Source organism: Antrostomus carolinensis, unplaced genomic scaffold (genome assembly GCF_000700745.2).
Source record: "Antrostomus carolinensis isolate BGI_N321 unplaced genomic scaffold, ASM70074v2 scaffold1008, whole genome shotgun sequence".
In the NCBI taxonomy this organism is placed as follows: domain Eukaryota; kingdom Metazoa; phylum Chordata; class Aves; order Caprimulgiformes; family Caprimulgidae; genus Antrostomus; species Antrostomus carolinensis.
Window position 1 is genome coordinate 3,193 of NW_010332058.1, and position 19,559 is coordinate 22,751.

The 19,559-nt window shown below is 44.1% G+C and overlaps 1 protein-coding gene across 1 annotated transcript; it reads right to left on the reverse strand.

Annotated features, from left to right (window-relative positions):
• Nucleotides 1-575: 575 nt before the first annotated feature.
• COG7 (component of oligomeric golgi complex 7) lies at nt 576-18,666 on the reverse strand (the record flags this gene model as incomplete). The annotated part of the gene is made up of 16 exons (XM_010173341.2): nt 576-897; nt 2,053-2,196; nt 4,359-4,473; nt 6,450-6,533; nt 6,971-7,111; nt 8,107-8,293; nt 9,050-9,115; nt 9,645-9,761; nt 10,932-11,086; nt 11,664-11,791; nt 13,911-14,109; nt 16,033-16,155; nt 16,938-17,020; nt 17,776-17,944; nt 18,125-18,241; nt 18,518-18,666. Coding segments are annotated over 16 exons (2,144 nt in total), but the record flags the coding sequence as incomplete, so codon positions are not given.
• Between the last annotated feature and the right edge of the window lie 893 nt (nt 18,667-19,559).

Consider the following 19,559-nt stretch of genomic DNA (forward strand, 5'->3'; position numbering starts at 1 on the left):
CAGTACCGTCTCACACAGATGCATTTTGGGACCTTTCTGTATTCTGTGCAATTTTCTCCTAAGAAAAAAAACCTGTGGGAGTGTTGGAAGCACACTGAGGCTGGATGAGTTGTTTTACAAAGATATATATATCCAGCTTTAATAAATTTTACAAGAAAACACCACCTTCATTAAATCTCTTATAAACTTTGCAGCTTTCACTAGAATACGTTAATTGTACAAGGAACTGCCTACAAAACTGGTTTTATTCGCAGGGCTGAGCTGGATCATGCTTCATCTGCTAAGCGATGAGACTGCCTTCTGGACTGTGAATAATGACAGACTTGAGCAAGGACCATCGCTCCAGGTAGAAGAGCTTCCAATCAGTTGATCTTTGTTGCACCTACCCCATAATTTTAGGTTCAGAATTGATTGAACTTTCTGAAAAAGACAGTCATCTCACTGCCATGAAGCATGAACTCTCCAGCAACCGACAGAACATTTTCAGTCAGCTCAGCCCACTCCAGGTCATCCCAACAGTTTTTGGTAAATTTGGCTGTAGGACAATTTTCCTCATTTCTAAAGATGGAACAAGCTTTTCCTAGACAAAGACATTTATTAAAAGTTATTCAGAAATAAATTCCTCTAATCCCCTGAGACATCTTCACTGTCCTTGCAAAGTTTACAGGGAAATAAAACCAACCCAGAGAGTCCAGCCCTCGAGGAGTGTCCAGCAGCAGGGAGGGGGCAGCTAACACTCCAGGCCCCTCATGGCAGCGATGCTGCTGGCCATTCTGCGGGGGACGCTTTTCGCGGCTTGCCGGTAGTCCTCTGGTTTTGCCTTCAACAGAGTTACAATATTTTGCAGTGTTCTCGATGGCTGAAGGCCGAGGGCATCCATCACGTTTATTAGATAATCTGTAAGATGAAGGACAGACACTGTGCAAATGGAAGTTACTCTCCATTCCTCACGACAGTAGAATCTTGTCACTGCCAGCTCAAAACCACGTGTGTAATGACAGTGTGTTTGGAATCTAACTGCACTGACTGGCGCGTGCTTCTGGCTTCTTGCACACAGAGAACCGTCTGCTTTGTTCAGAGGACTGAGACACATCCTGCCCCACACAACACCCTCGGGGTGGTCAGTCACCATGGTCACAGATAAAGGACCACAATCACACTTTCAAAGGCAAAGAGCTTGCAACAAAGCTGGGGAGTTCTGCGGAGGTGAATGGCTGTGGAGGCAGGAGGGAGTTCCAGCTCACTGATTCAAAGTCAGTTGGGAAATTGAGGATGGCAGAGAGAATGCTGAGCAACCAGCCTCTAACCCACTGGCTTGTCTTAAAGCAATGACAAAAAAAAAAAAGAAAAAAGATTCAGGCCGAGTTCACTGGCATCCAGGCACACCCCGAGCCCAGCTGAGGAGGAGATACTGTCTGTATCCTTATTTTTGAGCTTGGCCATGGGGAAGTCAGCATCCATGATTTACAGCAGGAAAAGGACTAACTGGCATTTACAATGGCTGTAGTGGTCTCTTGGTGACACTCTCATTAGCTTCAGATAAGAAAAACCCATCTCCTCCATATCCTGCAGAAACACCTTCCCCAACACCTTCTCAGTCCTCCCTCAGTCATTCGCTGTTGTTCAGAGATGAACAACACGTGCCAACTATCTCCCCTTTTGCTGCTGAAAATTTCTCCATGTTGCAAGTAACTTTAGTCACCCAGCACCTCCAGAGCTGCAGGACTGTAAGTTCACCATGCAGGGAAGCTGATCCTATAGATTTTTTTAAAAAGGATGCTGGTCAAGCGCCCCACAATTACTTTAGAAGGCTTTTAGGGGATATTCAAAGCAGGAGTACCTACCAGAAAATCACCCCTCCCTCCAAGAGGGATGTGACAGAACCCTCTGCAGAAGAGAAGCTGTGACCACTCCATCACACCGGGTATCAGATCAACATGCTCACGATTAAAGGAGAAACCCACACAGCAGTATCTTCAAACCTAATGCAATGTCGAAGCAGCCCATGTGCTACAGCAACAGTTGTCAGGACAAGGTGTGCACTGAGCTTACCAATGTCTGTAGCAAGCTGCTTTGTGGAATGCACCGTGAGCTCTGGTATCTGCAGGATGACCTCGCAGTAAGTCTGCATCGTCGCCCTGGCAATGGAGCCCAGCCAGTAGTCAGCCATGTTGTCCAGCTCAGGCAGTTCATCTCCTGGACAGAGAACTCTCGTTAGCTGTCAGCAGTCTCACTCACTTGCATTTGCTGGTTAATTCATCAATGGTTGACTATTTCTCAACAGGACATTAAGGTATGCATTAGGATTCAGAGCTTACCACCTGTTTTTAGAGTTGCCAAGGCAGTTACATATCCCCCTGACACTACACAACACTGAGTTAGCTCAAGACCCAAACCACTTTACTTCCCTCTATTACTTTTCCAGGTAAGTAATTTCTGAAGGGCTGACAGGTGATCAGCTGGGATCAGGGGCACTGCCTGGCACGTTCTACAGGATTACAAACTACTGCAATGACAAGGATTCACAGGGTTCTGCTCAAGCCCTGTGTTCATCAGTGTTTTGAAAATTAATGACCTACTGTCCCGGTTTACATTAAACATGTAAAAGCTTTAAGATCACAAAATAAGTAATGCAAAAACCTAAAGAGTGTATTTTCAGAGGGCTACAGGAAGACTATAAATACCAAGCTGTGCACTTCCTCGATTGTCAGTGGAAATAAACACCGAGAAGAGATTAACCACAGCAAATCACAGTGCGCTGCCAACCTGCTGGGCAGCTTTATGTAGCTACTGTTGTTAACTGCAGCAGGATTAATGACACAACAGGTAAGGACAGCACCTGAAGGAGGAACGTAAGCCAAAACTCAGCTTGCTGCAAGAAATTAAGGAACAACATGCAGAAAGAACTCCTCAGTGCATCCTGAGGAGCAAGTTTTGAAGAGCCCACAGCACACACTGCGCTTCCTTCAGCAGAGGGGGTTTAATGATTGTGGCTGGTATCTAATCACTAAAGGCTCGGGCAGCACGGGAAGTAGCAGTGGAGCTCTAATGATTTCTCAGCTGGAGTTAATATAGGATGAAAAAAGAATTTAAATGAAGTGGTCAGCATTCAAGAACTGTGTCCTTACTGAGCAAGAACCTGACTATGGAGACTAGAACACATGGTCGGACCCTTAAGAAAAGAAATTCCCAAAGATGCACAACCCGTCCAAACAAGATGGGCAGCAGACCAGTTTCTGACCGCGGCTCCTAACCTTTGTCACAGGGGAAGAGGAAAATTACTATCCTGCTTGAGAACAAATATCTGTTCCTGCAAAAGGAGCTCAGGGGCCTCTCTCTTTCTAGCAAGAAATGAAGGGGCTGGAGGCCATGGGACGACTGCGTATTTTATAGTACAAGTGATTCGTGTAAAGTTAAGCTTCTGAGATGTTCTCTCCAGTTTCACTAGGGTCTGAAGCTGGAAAGCTTCATACCAGGTTAGTTCCCGCCAGCAGTTGTTGCAAACATCCCCACTTAGTTATCATCTGGGAGAAAGAATACGCTGTACCATCACTGACACAGGGTTGTTTTCTTCAGTAGATGCAGACATTACACAAGAGGGCTGCCAGCCTAACAACTCACTGCTTCCAAACGTGGTCACAAGCTTCCTCTCTGCCTATTCCTTGCTATGTGCTCCTGCCAGCTCTATTGCATAGTAGAGCTCTCAGGAAGTTGATTTAAATCACTTTCCTGACATGTTTTTGAGAGAAACTAGGCCAGAAAAAGAAAAAAGTGAGTATTTTCCTGTGAGGTTAATGAATGGAAACAGCCCTACTGTGGAACCAGCACAAAGGAGAGGGCAGGAGTGCAAAGCTGGAGCAAGACTCGCCCTTCAGCAAGCTGTTAGACAGTCCAAGATGCTCTGTGAACTGTTCTCCAACGGACAGGCTGACAGGGAGCAGAAGCCACAAAAGCTAACTTGAGAAGTCTTTCAGGCTAGGTGGTTCAGCGGTTCCCTTCAGAGTTTGGGAACTGACCCCAGGCACCTCCTGTTCGCTCCCTGTACCCAGGATATTAAATACTGCTCCAAGTCTGGAACAGTAATACTTCAGACCCTGCACCCAAGTCACAGTTTTAATGAACTCTAAACTTAAACAGAGCAAGCTAAAGCTTCTGGTTTGAATGAGACTGAAAAAAATTTTACTCATTATTTAGATGCTCCCCCCAGGTATTAGCAAGAGACTCTTGGAAGAAACAGCAGGACTAGAGAACAGGAAATGGATCTCAAACAGCTCTGTTACCATAACACATCACATCCACCTAACATCAAAACGTGAAAGCTTTGCCCCAGACACTTTAATTCTTTGGCTTCACCCTACCTTGTTCTGGGGGGTAAGGCAGTTTTCCAGCGTGTAATGCCAGTTCCAAAGCAGAATCCTCTTGAGTAACAAATGGCTCAAGGTGGAGAGGAAGCGACATTATATATTGCCCAATCTAGAATAAAATCACAAAGAGCTGAGTCACTGAACAAATGTGAAGCAAATACTCTGCTAGAGAAAAAAGTCAACTGCAGTAATTGACACCAGAGAGCAGAAAGCTGAGCCTGACAGCAACTCACTAACCTACATGTTAGAAACAGTCTCTTGCACATCGTTATGCTTTGTACAAGAAATAATTTTTCACAAGGTCGGAGAACCAGCCCCTGAAACAATCATGTTAAGAAAAACCTGTACAGAGAACTGTTACTCCAAGAAAACTTTGATCTCTGGAGGGTTCCCAGCAATTTGTTTTCTAGAGCAGAATCTAAGAGACTGAACCAACAAAACCACAGAAGAGGAAACATGGATTCGAGTGACAATATAATAATGAATTAGAGAAACGTATCACTCCCAAACAGGGACCGTGCTCACAAATTTGTACACGAGCTACATTTGTACACGAACTTCAGGCACACAAATAACACTGCACTGTTTATAAAGTGGTTACCTGCTGCTACAGAGGATCTTCCTACGTGCAGGTACCGTTCAGAGTACCGTGCCTCTCCGTTACGGAGCGTGCTCATTAAGAGCTTCTTCCCGAGCTCACATCACCTGCTTTTTCTTCTGCACAGCACATACACCACACCAGTTTGTCTCTAAACTGTACTACAGTTTTTTAGTTTTCAATTTTACTGCAAAATGCTGTCGTGTTATTTCAAGACTACCCAAGAGAAACTCTTGGCTCAGTCTTGGCCCACCCATCACTCAGCAGCAGGGTAAAGGGTAGATCTGAAAAGATATCAGAAAACAAATGCTTTGTATCTGAAATTTACTGAAGTTCCTCTTTGCTTTGGACAGGCAGAAATGTCCTTTGATTCCTCACAGAATCAAGCAACAACCACACACACCTCAGTTTTAACTTTCAGCTAAAGTGGCAGGTGAGCAGATTCAGCCTCTTACCAACCGTGCACATCTCTCCTGGTGAGCTGTGTTAATTAGAAAGCTACTTAGAAATTCAGTAGCAACCTCTCCTTGAAGTTTTACCTGATATACTGCCCACACGCTTTCTAAACCTCATAAAAGTCTCTCAGATAGCTAAATTCAAACCACCCACGATAAAATTAACACACAAATTGACTGACTACCCATTTCTATACATTTACTTTATTTTTTTTTACAGCTTTAAAAGCAGAGAAGAGCAGTTTGTAGGCCCATAAGCCAGAGGAAACTAAAATATTAAAAGCTTTTGGTTGCAGCCTGTCCTTGAAAAATTTGCTCCCTGTGTGATGCACAGAATGATAGTAACAGAAAAAACTTGCTTATCAAATTATACTTTGCACTGAGATAATAATAGCAAATAATATTACTATCTGAACTTCAAATTTGGCAGCAACTTGCAACACCAGCGAGGAGACTGGGAGAGCAATCAGTGCTGTTCAGCAGCACCGAACTGAGCAGCGCTAGCCAGAAGGAATGAACAGCTCACTCTCCTCCTCTTCTCAGACACCCCACTGCCAGAAAGGTTTCATTGTTATTCCACCAGAAAGAGAAACCAGGGAGTCACAAGGGGATTAGAAGGGTAAGAGCTCAAGACTTAACTTCACAGTATGATTAAATCACTCAAACACACACTGCAGGGAATTCGAGGCTACATGGGCTGCATTATGAAGACATGCTCAGTATTCTCCCCGACAAACATAAGTGGGCATTTCCCATCCCATTAGGAGAGTTAAGACTGTAAATAGTGCAGTTCAACAGGAAGAACCTCTCCTTGTGCTCCCAACATTTTTTTACTACTCCAGAACTTGACAGGGATTTCACAAAAGCTACAAAAAGTGGCACAACCCAGCTGATGAGGGCAGGGCCACTGACAGCATCTATCAGCATCATGTAACAATTTTAACAAATATTATGATTTTACAAAAAAATTGGGGAAACACAGAAGAGATTCCCCCAGCACTGGGCTTCCAGTAACTACTTGCATGCTCTTACATTGCTGATATATTCCAGAGGAGTCAGGCTGAAGTTTGGCAGGTCATCTGTCAGGGTCTCACCGATGCCACCAGAATTCCAACTCTGCAAGGCAAAAAGTGCAGAATGAATCCATGACTTTCTAGAGCATGAAGTCTATTGGTATTCTAGGAAGGGGTCACCCAGCAAGGACTTCTAGAAAGCAGAACACAGACTGAAAACTGCTTCTCTTGCTCTCCCTCAGGCCCAAAACATGCACATCCTTTCCACCCAGCTCCCTGTGGGAAATACATGTCACACTGGTTTAAAAAGCAACATCTCAAACAAACATTGGAGCTGGCACACAGAGCACTCTGTTGCAAATGCTGTGGATGAAGGGAGGTAAACTTGTCCACTGACTGTAGCTCATGGAAGAAATGTGATACCAGAGGGAAACATTCTGAAAAGGAGAAAGGTAAGCAACATTGAGAGGTACTTCACTCTGAGGGATCCCACGGGTAAAGCGTGCCAGTTCCGATCAGATCGATGTACCCATTACTCACCTCCATCTTTGAAACGAGTAAGAGTTGTTGTTTGATACGAAGAAAAACAGAATCAAAAGCCAAGTGGTGTGCCAGCTGGTTGAGGCGGCTTAGGGCAGATCGTGATGAAGACAACAGGTTGTGGTTACTCGTACCCTTTTCCTAACACACACAGAGACATAGGAAAATGTTTACACAGAGAAGTCATTAAACTGACCACAGAGAAGCTATGTTGACATTCTTCAAGAGGTCTTTATTAGCCATCCGAATACAACAGAGCTTTCCTCTGCAACACCACAGCTTGTTTCCTTTGGGATGCCCTATTCCAACCAGTTACTTAAGACAAACTGCTCACTGCTCCCTGAAATGCAGAACAAAGAATCAGCACCACATTCCAGCCATGCCAGGGACCAATACAGGTTAGATACTGAGAAACTTGCAGAGAAGATGGCAAAACTGCCTTCTACTCAAAGGGCACAACTCACTGGAATTAAGCAACAGTTTTACATGAAGGGCAGCTGTGGAACTTGACTATTTAGCAAAGGTTTAAAGTGAAACACAACACTGAAGGCAGAGCTGTACACACTGCAGGTGAATTAAGTGCAAAAGAAATAAAACATTCTGAGGAAACAAGAGGCAGAATTCACCTTGACTTCACTACTACATGTGACCGACAATGGCAAACATAACTTAGATCCACAAGAAGATAAGTAGAGCCATTCTACCCTGTTCACAGATGCATGCATGAATGATCCTGCAGAATTATATTTCAGAATGGATATGGCAGCAGAGCTTAAGTGGCAAAGAAAGTCTGGAGAAACCAGTATGCGGCCTCTAGAATTTGAGATGGCTCCAACACAAGCTGCCCAATGCTTTATGTGACAAAATCTCCCTCATCTGAACTGGTAAGGGCAAAACAAAACACAGTCAGGATCTGGGGAGAGATGGAATGAGCCCAGTCTTCCTGGGCTTGGACATTTCATCTCTCAGCAGATCAATCAGTGTCTCTGTGGTAGACTTGGAACATAGCCCATCAAAAGGTTGCAGCTCAGGATGAAGAGTAATCAGGCTGTAGGGGTAATCCAGGTCTCATCTACCAAATGTGGGCCCAACAGCATCCTGTGACAGAGGCAGGCTCTCCCAGGCACCCAAGCTACCTTTAGAGTGTAAAGTGTTTCCATAAGGCTGGCATACTCAGATGGATTCTCCTTCAAAAGATAATTGTATTCCTGCCAGGGATTCTTTACAGAGCTCTTCTTCTCTGCTGAACTGGTATCCTGAAAGCCAGAAAAACTACAAGGGCTGTAGGAGTCCAAGAGATACTTCCCAGCAGTTGAAAAAATCCTGAAAACAAGTACACAAAAGTCACCAGCAAAATCCTCTGAAACCAGCACTACTGTTGTCATGTTGGTCCAAGGAGCAACACTACCTTTATGTTAATTAATGGGAGAGACAGCATTGGTGGCAGCCACTAATTACAGCCAACTCTCACATCTACTGTGCAACTCAAAACTGCAAAAATATTGAGATGAAAAAGAGAGGATTGTGCTTTCAGAACATCCAGCAAATACGGAACAAACCCAGCCTCCTGTGCACTGCAGGCCACTGTGTCCTACACAAAGCACGGGCACTCAAGTCAGACTAACGTACAAGAGGCAGAACAGTGCACTGCTTACAAACAACAAAAGATCTACGTGCTGCCTGTGCTTGACACTCCTCAAGTTACAAGGAATCGATCAGTTGAGGCACACCTAGATTCATTTCAGCAAATGATTCATGCCCCATGTCACAAGGGAGGTGAGAATCTTGCCAATTTGATCTGGTGGAAAATTCCTTCCTGACCCCAATCTGGCAGTCCGTTTGATGCCCAGCCAGGCATCCAAGAAAAAGGATCCTTGTGACTGTCCTGGGGCACACAACTGAGTGGAACAGTCTGTGACCCATCTCTGACACTTCAAAAGATGGGCAGGGGCACTGGGGGGAAATCAGTGGCTCTGCTTTCCCCTCCATGGTCTACACAACAAAAGCACCTTGGGGTTTGTTTTCTTTCAGCTTGGTGCCTCTGTTGACAGGTCATGAATTAAGTTCAGCAATGCTCACCTGTTGGCCAGTTGCTGCTCAAAGTCTCCACACTGACGAAGGAGCTCACCACAAGTAGTAATTATCCTGGGAAAGAACAAGACAAAAACACATGCTGTGAGATTTGAGGCAGACAATGCCAGACCCCCCCAATACAACTCACCTTAGACACGTGTCAAGTAATTATGAAATGCAATAACCAAACCACAGCCCACAGGGGACACATCTGTCCAGAGTTAATTTGGCTATTAACTCTGCATCCATTTGATAACACACTGATTTTTTTTGCCCAAGTTGCATCCCCATGTTACTTCTTGTCATCATGGCTAAGGCCAGCTCAGTGTCACTGGGAAAAATTCAAAGAGCTGTTGATATTTCAAGTGATATGACATGGAGTCTTGCCCCAGACAGGGTGGGGAGTCTCACAGCACTCACTGTACCAGCAGCAACCCAAAACCCAGTCACTAACACCAATGCTCCCAGCAGTGCTGCAGCTAAGTGGGCACAGCCCTGCACTCTGCACTAAGAACCTGTGTAAACTGACCCCAAGTAATTTCCTTCCAACTTCGATACAAAAATCAGTTCCGAGCCAGAAAAAAAACCCCATCCCCTTTACCGGACAGAGTTTTGGAACGCAGTCCAGTCCTCCTGGAAAAGGGAATCTGACAGGACATCATCCAGTTTACATTTCTTTCGTATAGACTGCAATGTATTTGTAAAGTCAGATGTGTACCTGGAATGAGAAACGGAGATGAGATAAGCACCAGCAGAAGAGAACAGGCTGGAGAGCAGCGTCACTGCGTGTCCTGCGATTCGCTCACTCAGGCCCCTACAGGGGCCACTTGAGGATCAGAAATATTAAAAGAAGAGGGGTTCAGAAGAGACACTGATTCCAGTCTGAACACATGAATGTGAAGAACTGATCAGTCACAGCCCACTCAAGCCTACACTGGAAGACAAGGAGAAACTCAGAATAACAGGTGCTGTGTGGCTATACTTTAATTTGTTGCATATGGGTTACCAGGAACTCTCCACTCCCACGAGAAGGTATGAGCAAGACGTTTTTGTTGCCACTACACTAATCACATCTAGGAAAGACCAGAAAAGGTTTATAAGGCTACTGCTACTCCAACATCACTTGGCCCTTACTCCAGGAACACAGTGACAACAATCTAATGAATTTGCTTTCTCAGCTGCTCCCCAGATGAGAACATGGATAAAAAGGAGAACATTTTGTTTTACACACACCCCCTTTTTTTTTAAATAACGCCCTTAAATAAGCTGGAGGCATGCACACTGCTATGTAATTGCCTATAAAGAAGGTGAGATCAGAGAAGTGTGCTTTCCTCTTCCCTCTTCCTCACAGGGCAGCAAGGTAACAGTTTGATTTATACCTTGTGAGCAGCTCTTTCGATACCAGGAAAGCATAAGTAGGTAATCAGTACTGGAATGTGATCTAAGCAAGCTGTCAGTGATACCTGAAGATCTCACAGTGAACCTCACTCACTATCTCGCGGGTAGAACCTGAATGCGAGGTCACTGGTCCCAGTAAGTATACACTTCCTGGCTGAGTTCTACTCCCATCAGCCTAATTTGTCTTTGTCTTACTCTGTTTCAGGACACATTTTTCCCTCCAAAAGTATTTATTAAAAATGAAAATTCAGTCCAATCAGAAGAGAAAACAGCCAAGAAAAGCCTTCCATTTAGCCATAAAAAACTCCCATTTTGCCCCTAAGAAACAGTCACAGCCTGAATGAAATGGCAGGAGGGAGTATCAGATGATTCATATTGCAGTTACAGATACTCTCTGCTCTCAGCCATTTTTCATACAGCCCTTGGCCACAAACCGAATACTTGCTACTCCCTTAGGATAAATGCAGCAGTGTAACTAGAAGCACCTTACTTTGTGAACAGAGCTTTCAGGGCTTTGAGGAGCCCGCACACTCCCAGTCCATCAGTGAGCTTAATGCAGTTGTCGACGGCTCCAGAAGCCAGAATGAAGAGTTTGTTGACCGAATGGTTCAGTTCCTGGACACAGTCAATTACTTCCCAATGCTCCTAAATATCAACAATGACAAAGTTGAGCCTGACTCTTCTTTCAGTGAATGTCCAGGAATTAAAGAAGACATCTGTGTAGCACAGTGCTCTCTCAGTATCCCCCAATCTTGTGACAAACTTATGGGACAACACTGGTTACTTCCACCCTCCTGCAGGGTGCCTGTTAACAGCAGTCAGGTTATCAAATCCTGTCTTTACCAGGTCTTCAAGGAAAAACAGTTCTGTCAACAACAGAATGTTCCACAAAAAGGACTTTCCTCCCGCCAATCTTGCTCCTAATAAATTCTATTGAACCTGAAGCAGTCTCTTGGTGGATATAAATATTTTGGTAAAGTCTTTCTCCAGCAGATCCACACAGCTGGTTACTGGGTGAAGGAGCAGAAGAAAGGAGTTATCTCCAACCTGAACTTTATTTCTTAAACAAAATTTACTTAACAGTATCAAAACAGACTGCAAACAGGAAGGATTACCAATAAATGAGCGGAGGAAAGTGAGCAATAACTATGGCAAAGACCCTTGTATTTAGTAGATGCTTCAAGCCTCTCCCTGCGTAGTTGAACAAAGACTGTGACGTTACCAAGGGCACCGCACTGATCTGAATGAGGAGATTTTCTTCTTCCAGGTCTCCATACTCAAGTTGATAGGGCTTGTATGGACCATACACTGCTTCCACCAGTTCCATCACTTTTACCAGGTTCTGCTCCTCTACAACGAAACAGACATTTAGTCTACAAGCAGATGAACCTGCTGCTAAAAACCTTGTTTCAAACAACACGCAGCAGTTCTTCAACTAGAGCACGCTGCCTACACAGCCTTGGAATGCTGCCCAACAGCTTTAAGTCTCAACTATATAGATTTGATTTTTTTTTTAAAAAAAAACAAGGTTATTATCTCTAACTGCTTCCTAAAAGCAAGATGCTCTACCTCAAGAAGTGCCTCAAGAAAATTATGACTCCCTGCTCCAAAACAACCTAGGTGACAAAAATCTACTAAACATTCCAGCCTACAGTAGAAGGAAGGTATTGAAACCACTTGAGAAATGAAACACATTACTCCCACAACTAAAACAGAGGCAATCCTCACTGATCAGAAAACCTGGTTCATACTTAAAATAGTCAACACTAACTCAATTCAATTAGCACTACTATTTCACAGTGCTCATCAACCAGAGCTGAACGTGAACCACGAGTTTAGCATCTCAGTGCCATCTGGGTGAGCAGGGAGCTGCAAAGCCAAACAAAAACCAGGTCTGAATGATTATTTCTCAAATCAGAACTGGACACTAGCTGGTACTGTGAAGCTTTGCCAAACTCAAACTAGCAGCAAACCAGAATTACTTTGAATTCTGGATATAAGTAAAAGCTTTTATGCCCTAAGGACAGAGAAGCAATGGAGCAGGTTGTCCAAAGCCTGGGCTATCTCCATCCTTGGGCGTTTTCAAGATCAGACTGGACAACATCCTGAGTAACATGGTCTGACCTCATAGCGGACCTTGCTTGGAGCAGGAGGTTGGCCTAGATCATCTCCCAAGGTCCCTTCCAACCTGAGTTATCCTATGAATCAGAACTGAACCCTCCCCTCACGTACACATATGTAGGAACTGGTTTGACCCAGTTCTGCTGAGTCACCTGGTCTTTCCATTCTTGAGGTATTTCTCCTCCAAAACATCTTAACCCACAGCAAAAGAGATTAAAATAAAGATTTTTTTTTTTTTAACACACTCGGATAGTGTGTTAAAAGGATACTGTTCAACAGCAGTCTTCCTATCTCATCATCTTCTAGAATTTGACATTGTTTTTCCAAGTTCTTTTTAATCATTTCTATTACAAACTACAAATTAATCTGAGACAGGGACAGAAAATGACTGACAGGAGTATGCAATCTCAAAGACAACAAAACCAGACACAATGACAGTCATGCTTCCTGAAATTGTAATCATAATTTAAATGATCAAGTAAGAATCTGGGTTTAAGTAGCTCAAGACAATGTTATGAGGAACCAAACACAGGAAACACAGCATTAGGAATGCTCCATTAGCTTTAATTCAGGATTTTCCCATACCTGGCCTTTGAAGGGGCCCTACCAGATTAATAAAGGACTATAAATAGCCAACAGTTCAAGTCAGGCATAAACCTGTGTAAACACAGCACCTCACTACTTTGTGGTGCTACTACTTGAGGAAATTATTCATCAAGCCATGACCACAATGAGATGACAAACATCACAGGGTAAGGAAAGTATAGGTTAGATTTTGAATCAAACACTGAGGATGCTGCTAGGGAATAAACTACCAACAGTTCAGAAATAATATTTGGCCCCAGATTTTCACTTGATGAAAACATAAGCTAGTAGCAACAGAAAAGCTACAAAATTAAATTTAAGCATCCAATGGATGCAGCTTTCAAGCAGGTTTTCTCTTGTTTAGTAAGGTGTGACTTAATTCCAGGAAACTCCTCAACTTTTATGGTTTGTGATCTTTCACAATGGGTTTCACAGATAGCTTCCCTAGAGACATTTCTTCATCTGTTAGACAGAAGAAATACTAATGCTTGTAAAAGAAAAAGTACTAAGTATTATTTACCCAAGACAAGAAGCAAGCTCAGAACAGATCTGCTTCAGTAAACTCATTCAGTATTGTGTCAACATCTTTAGTGTAAGATATACACACATACACACACACACAGAGGTGCAAATGCCACGTAACTGGTCAACACTGTGGCAGAGATAATCCCTCCCTCCACGTGAAATTAAACAAAACCCTGCAACAGAACTTTACAAAGGAGGTGAGAGAACAGAATGACAAAATTTGGTGCAAGAGCCTTACTCAGGTTTGGCAGCATGGCTACTTCCAGCCCTTTTGCGAAGTGGACGGTGGCATCGTAGAGCTCCAGCAGCTTATTCAGCTTGGTTTCCTGGCCCGTTCTCTCCAGGGCAGTGCTGAGGCAGACAGGGATGGAAGGCACCAACGCCCCCAGAGTTTGAATCAACAGTACAGTCACAATTTCATGGGGGTTCTTGAAAACCTGTGGTAACAGAAAAGCTACTAGCAAAAGCAGGTTATCTCCGAGGAACACGACAGGCAGCAGAGAGCTTCCAGAGAGCCCCACAAGGTACAAACCACATGTCATTGCCTCAGCAGTGACAATGACAGACAGTCCCACTCCAAACTGAGCAGGTCTTGTCTGTCCAGAGGCCAATACCTTCTTCAGCCCTCCTGAACGTGTGCTGCTGCCCTGCTGGCAACAGCAGCACCCCTTCCCAGGGGCAACCATGCCCACTGTAGTCTCCTTTACACCCCTGCCACAGAGACCTGGGCTCCTGAAACAGAGGGATGCAAGAGGCAGAACAGTCAGGTTTGCAAATGCTGCCAGCAGAGAGGCAGGCTGCCACAACCAGGGAGCAGAGACTTGGGACAGAAAGCAGCAGCAGCCCAACCTGGACTTTTTCACGCCCAGCACAGGTCTCACCCCACTGGTGAGAGACAGTGATAGACAGATCGAGAAGATGACATTTTGTGCACTAGCAAATCACAGATTGCTCAGATGACATGAGCTCCCAACCCAAAGGGAACAAAAACAAATTTGAAAACCCCCCCCACAGGGTAAAAAACCACGAGAGGTCTGCTATTGACTGCAAGAACCTCGCTGGCCTAGCACTCAGGACAGCCTGATTACAGAAGTCCAGGTCAATACACATTATATCGCTGAAACTGTGCTTTGAATACAGCAACCAAGAAACTAGAAGATAAGTAGAGATCAAAAACTGAATTCAGCAGAACACAGGCAGTGTAGTAATTTGAAAAACCACTTGGCAGAAAAGGGCATTTGAAAACAGAGCACTCAGTTTACACATGTGTGTTGGGAAAAATCACGTGTATCGGTAAAACACGAAGCAACAGTATTGTATCACGAGCCAAATTACTGGTGAGACAGGCAGAAGTCAGTCCTGGAAAGGCTAGAAAGACTGTGATCAGCTGAGAACTTTTATTTACATGCACCACCCTCAACTCCACTAGCACAAAATGCATTACAGCCTTTTACTGCGACCTTTTTGTCAGCTATTCTCGCTCATTTACTTTGAAAGCTGGGATCACCAGGAGTCTCCTGCAGCAAGGTCACCATGGACATGGAATAGCGTGAAAAAGGCCCAAGAATTCTTCAGAAAGCAGAAGCAACACAGGAGACTGAGTGACACAAGCTTCATCCCATGTGCCATTTCTCCCTCACAATCCCCAGTTCAAAGAGTACCTGCTAAAACATAAGCTGCCATCTGACCTGTAATTCACATCGAATCATTAGGCAGAAAAAATACATTTCAAGGAAGCACTGAGCTCCTTTGCAGTACAGGCCTAGCACTTGCACTGGGCTTTGTAACATGAAGATAAGAATCTCACCCTTCATGGATGAAAAACTCTTACAGGCTCAACAATATGAACTTATTTCTTCTTTTCACTAACGGACAATAACTTTTTTTGGATCCTACATTATTCTTGGCAGGAAAAACGAGCACATGGACTCCAATAGGCGATAGCAGAAGCCCTCGATATCTTACACAGAGTGACATGAATCAGCCCAATATGACCTTGAGGGTCTTGTCCAGGCCAAGTGATAAAGCAATTCAAGCATTTTAAATGTCTTGCAACAGAACACATTTACAACACCAACAAATTAGATTTAACTTAAGATACAGATGAAAGTGATAGAGCAGCTTTAATGTCAATAACACAGCAACCTTGCTGTTGGTAGAACACCAGGAATCAAATCTTGTCTGCGAGCGCTGGACAAGTAACAGAAAGCAGGTTGCAAGCCCTGTCTTGCACTGATAAGGCACAGAGTAGAACTGAAGGGGTGAGCACCGATGAACTATTCTGAGCTTTATGAGAATTGAGAGCGTGCTCAATCTCATCCTCTCCCACACGCTGCACCAATATTGAACAGTCACTGCACCTGTGTTGCCCACTGAAGCTGTGAGTGCCAGGTCCCAAGGAGCGTGTCATACAGTTCAGTCAACTGACGATTTAAGCTGAAGTCACTTTGGCAAAGATCCTGCCACACCGCCAGCAGCTGCACCTGCAGGGGTCACAAGAACCATTCTAAGAGGAGAACTGACAGTGCACAGATCTAGCTTTGGTTATTTCAAACCAAGAACTTCCCATGCAAAGCACTTTGCTAAAACACAATGCCCACCCTCGCTCCTCTCTCCAGATTTCAACATAACATGTTGCTATAATTCAGCACCACAGAAGGAAAAGACTTTAAGCGTGAAGCTAGAGGCTTCTTAGTTGATTCAAAGATTTAATTAACATTGGTATTTTACTCATAAAATGAGACTGTAACCGATACCCCCACATATAATAGTTGAAATACTTGGCAAGCCCCAGCCTTGAACTTAATCCTCAAAAGTCACAGTCATGAGAGAACTTTTGAGGATCAGGTTATGGCTACAGAACTGTCTGGAATTCCAACTTTTAATCTTCCCTGAAAAGAGTTTACAGAAGTCAGCAGCTGGCAACTTGCAGCAATAGAGTTATTGCTGACACAGCCACATCCAAGAACAGCAAAGCAAAACTCCAAGGCACAGAGAAATCAAGCAGAACGCACGTATCCTGTGTCTATTGCAGGAAGAAACACAAAGCCCCGAGTGGAGAATTACTCCTGAAACATGGGGAGTAACCAAAACTGTTAAGAGTCAGACAGAGGAGTCAGAGAATGGAAAATGGGAAAGAACAGGTTCCATCCTCCTTCAGACAGGGAAGGTAAAATACCTGATATAGCAGCTCCCCCTACAGTCCATGCCAAGACAGAATTCAAACTTTTATTCCATCATATTAAAATATAATTGAAATCCTTACCTTGTGACATTTATAATAATAAGCAAGAAGCTGGGGCATCCGATCAATTTCAGTGAAGACTTTAACAAACGTTTTTGCCTGATCTAAACAAAACAAAATAACAGACAGATAATAGTCAGTCCCAAAGCTGAGGGGGGGACATTAGTCTAACTGAGCAAGAGAATTCTTCTTTCAAGGGCATATGCACAACAGCCTACACAGAAAGACACACTTTCACCTTTTGTTTGCTTATCTTCTCAAACAGGAGAAGAACTGCCTAAAACCCACACTCAAACAAGAGCAGCTAACAGACACAAGGAATAAATTTAACTTCTTAACCAGCAAATTAGTATTAAAGGCAGCTAAAACCCAGAGCATTTCCTAGAAGGAAATAATTATTTTCAGAACGTTTCCAAACAAGTTTTCCTTATCCATTACAGTACCAAGCTGTAACAGAAATGCCCAGGAGCACTATGATAATGCAAAACCAGAGGACTTCTGCTGACTTGACAGCGCTTCCCAACTGGAGGGGACTCATGCATAACTAAACTCTGACAGGAGGGCAGCCCTGCCTCAGCACCTCCATTTCACACACCTACACGGCCTATCAAACCAGCTCACGTTTTCCTTATTTCCCACAGTGGTCACAGGTACACTGAGCTGTAGGAGAATCAAAGATGCCCTGAACCGCAGGCAGCTCCAGGACACGTAACACTTCGTGGCATCTGGCTCCACCAGAAGCAGCACACAAGCCAGTGCCAGGAGCCTTCAGGACACAAACTCCCCACCCAAACAGCATTTTACTTTTTAAAGAAAATAAACCCAGCGCTGGTAGTAAATGACACCGAGCCTTACTGACCTACAGACTGGGAGTTAAAAGCAGCGACAATCTGAGGGCTGGCCATGGCCTCCAGTCGGTTCTTCAGAGCCTCAAGGTGCACGCACTTCTCAGAGTAATCCGGTGTGTCCACGAGCATAGCCAGGCTGCTCTGCATGCTTGTTAGTTTGGCCGAAATCACAGACACATCCTGCCACCAGGGACAGGCAACCCAGTTACTGAACATCACCTTACAAAGCATTAATACCAGCTTCATAATGACGTTTTACAAACAGGTACGTTGTTTAAAGTCACTTCAAAAACCTACTTGTAAACAGTTTCCCTGAATAGCTGAAGGTGTGAAGACCACAAAGAATAATGGGGTATCTACCTGTGTTTTAAGAGTCTCCTCAATGTCTGCGCTTAACGTGCTCCATTTGTCTGCTTCCTGAAGTGACTCGGCAGCCAACTGCATCCTAGATTTCACCCGGTCAATCTCTACCAGGACCTGAAGGAAAAAAATTACAGCGTTGCCCACTGAAACGAAAGGTGGGTGCCGTGGATGCTTGTATCATGGGAGTTTATTGTTGGTTTGAATCTTTAAAATCGGGTGAAATGACGATGCCTGCTACAAGGAGGAAGGAGCTGGCTGAAAGAGCTACTATTAATGTTAAAGAAGTGGTTTTGTCTATCTCGAGTTCACAAGATTTCTGAATACAAACAAGTCTGGAAACTTTAGAATTTGACAAGTTGCAGACAAACACTAAATAAGACAAAAACCGACCTGCATTGACTGAGCTGTGTCTTCTTCAAATTTCTTGATATCTTCTTTAACGAGGATCATTTGCTCCTTCAGGAATGTTGCCTCCTGTTTCAAGACCTCCACTTCCCGGAGAACTCTGGGCATGTTCTGGAGAGCCTGATGGCTTGTTTCTACAGAAACACCAAGCAGTACAGTGAGGAGGGCCTGAGAACCCTTGCAGGAAAATAGTCTTTATGTATATATGTATATATATATATATACTCCAATATTTGAGTAATAACCCAAACAACAAAGCAAAACACTAAACAACAAAACTTTAGGTATATCTTTAAAATTTAAATATCTACTTTATCAAAGAATCATGGAATTGCTTTGGATGGACCTTTAAGATCGAGTCCAACCGAAAACCCAACACTGAGAACTCCACCACTAACCCATGTCCCTAAGCACCACATCTACACGTCGTTTACATCCCTCCAGAGACGGTGAACCCACCACTTCCCTGGGCAGCTGTCCTGGTTTCGCTAGGATAGAGTTAATTTTCCTCTCAGTAGGTAGAAAGTGCTGCGTTTTGGTCTCAGTATGAGATTTGTTATGAGAAGAATGTTGGTAACACTAATGATTTTAGTTGTTGCTAGAAGTCCAAAGATTTTGTGTTTTGCCAGTCTGCAAGTGCAAAGGACTGGGGGAGGGACAGAGTAATTAGCAAAAGCCAAAACTGGCGTTTGGCTCTGCTAATGAGATATTCCATCTCATATCTCAGTACATTAACCAGGGGTGACCAGAAAGCGGGGGCTCTCAGGCATCACTCGGGCTCTTGCTGTCCCCAGGATTGCGGTTTGGGTCTGGGGACTGTCTCTGCTCCGGGATCTCTGGCTGGGACAGGCTGGGCATCGGCCAGTGGGTGGTGAGTGACTGCACTGGGCATCACGCATTTGCATTTTCTGTTATTACTGTTATCACTATTATTCTAAATTTTATTTTATTTCAATTACTAAATCACTTTTATCTCAACCCATAGTATCCTTACCCGTATCCTTACCCTTACCCCTCCAAGTCCCTC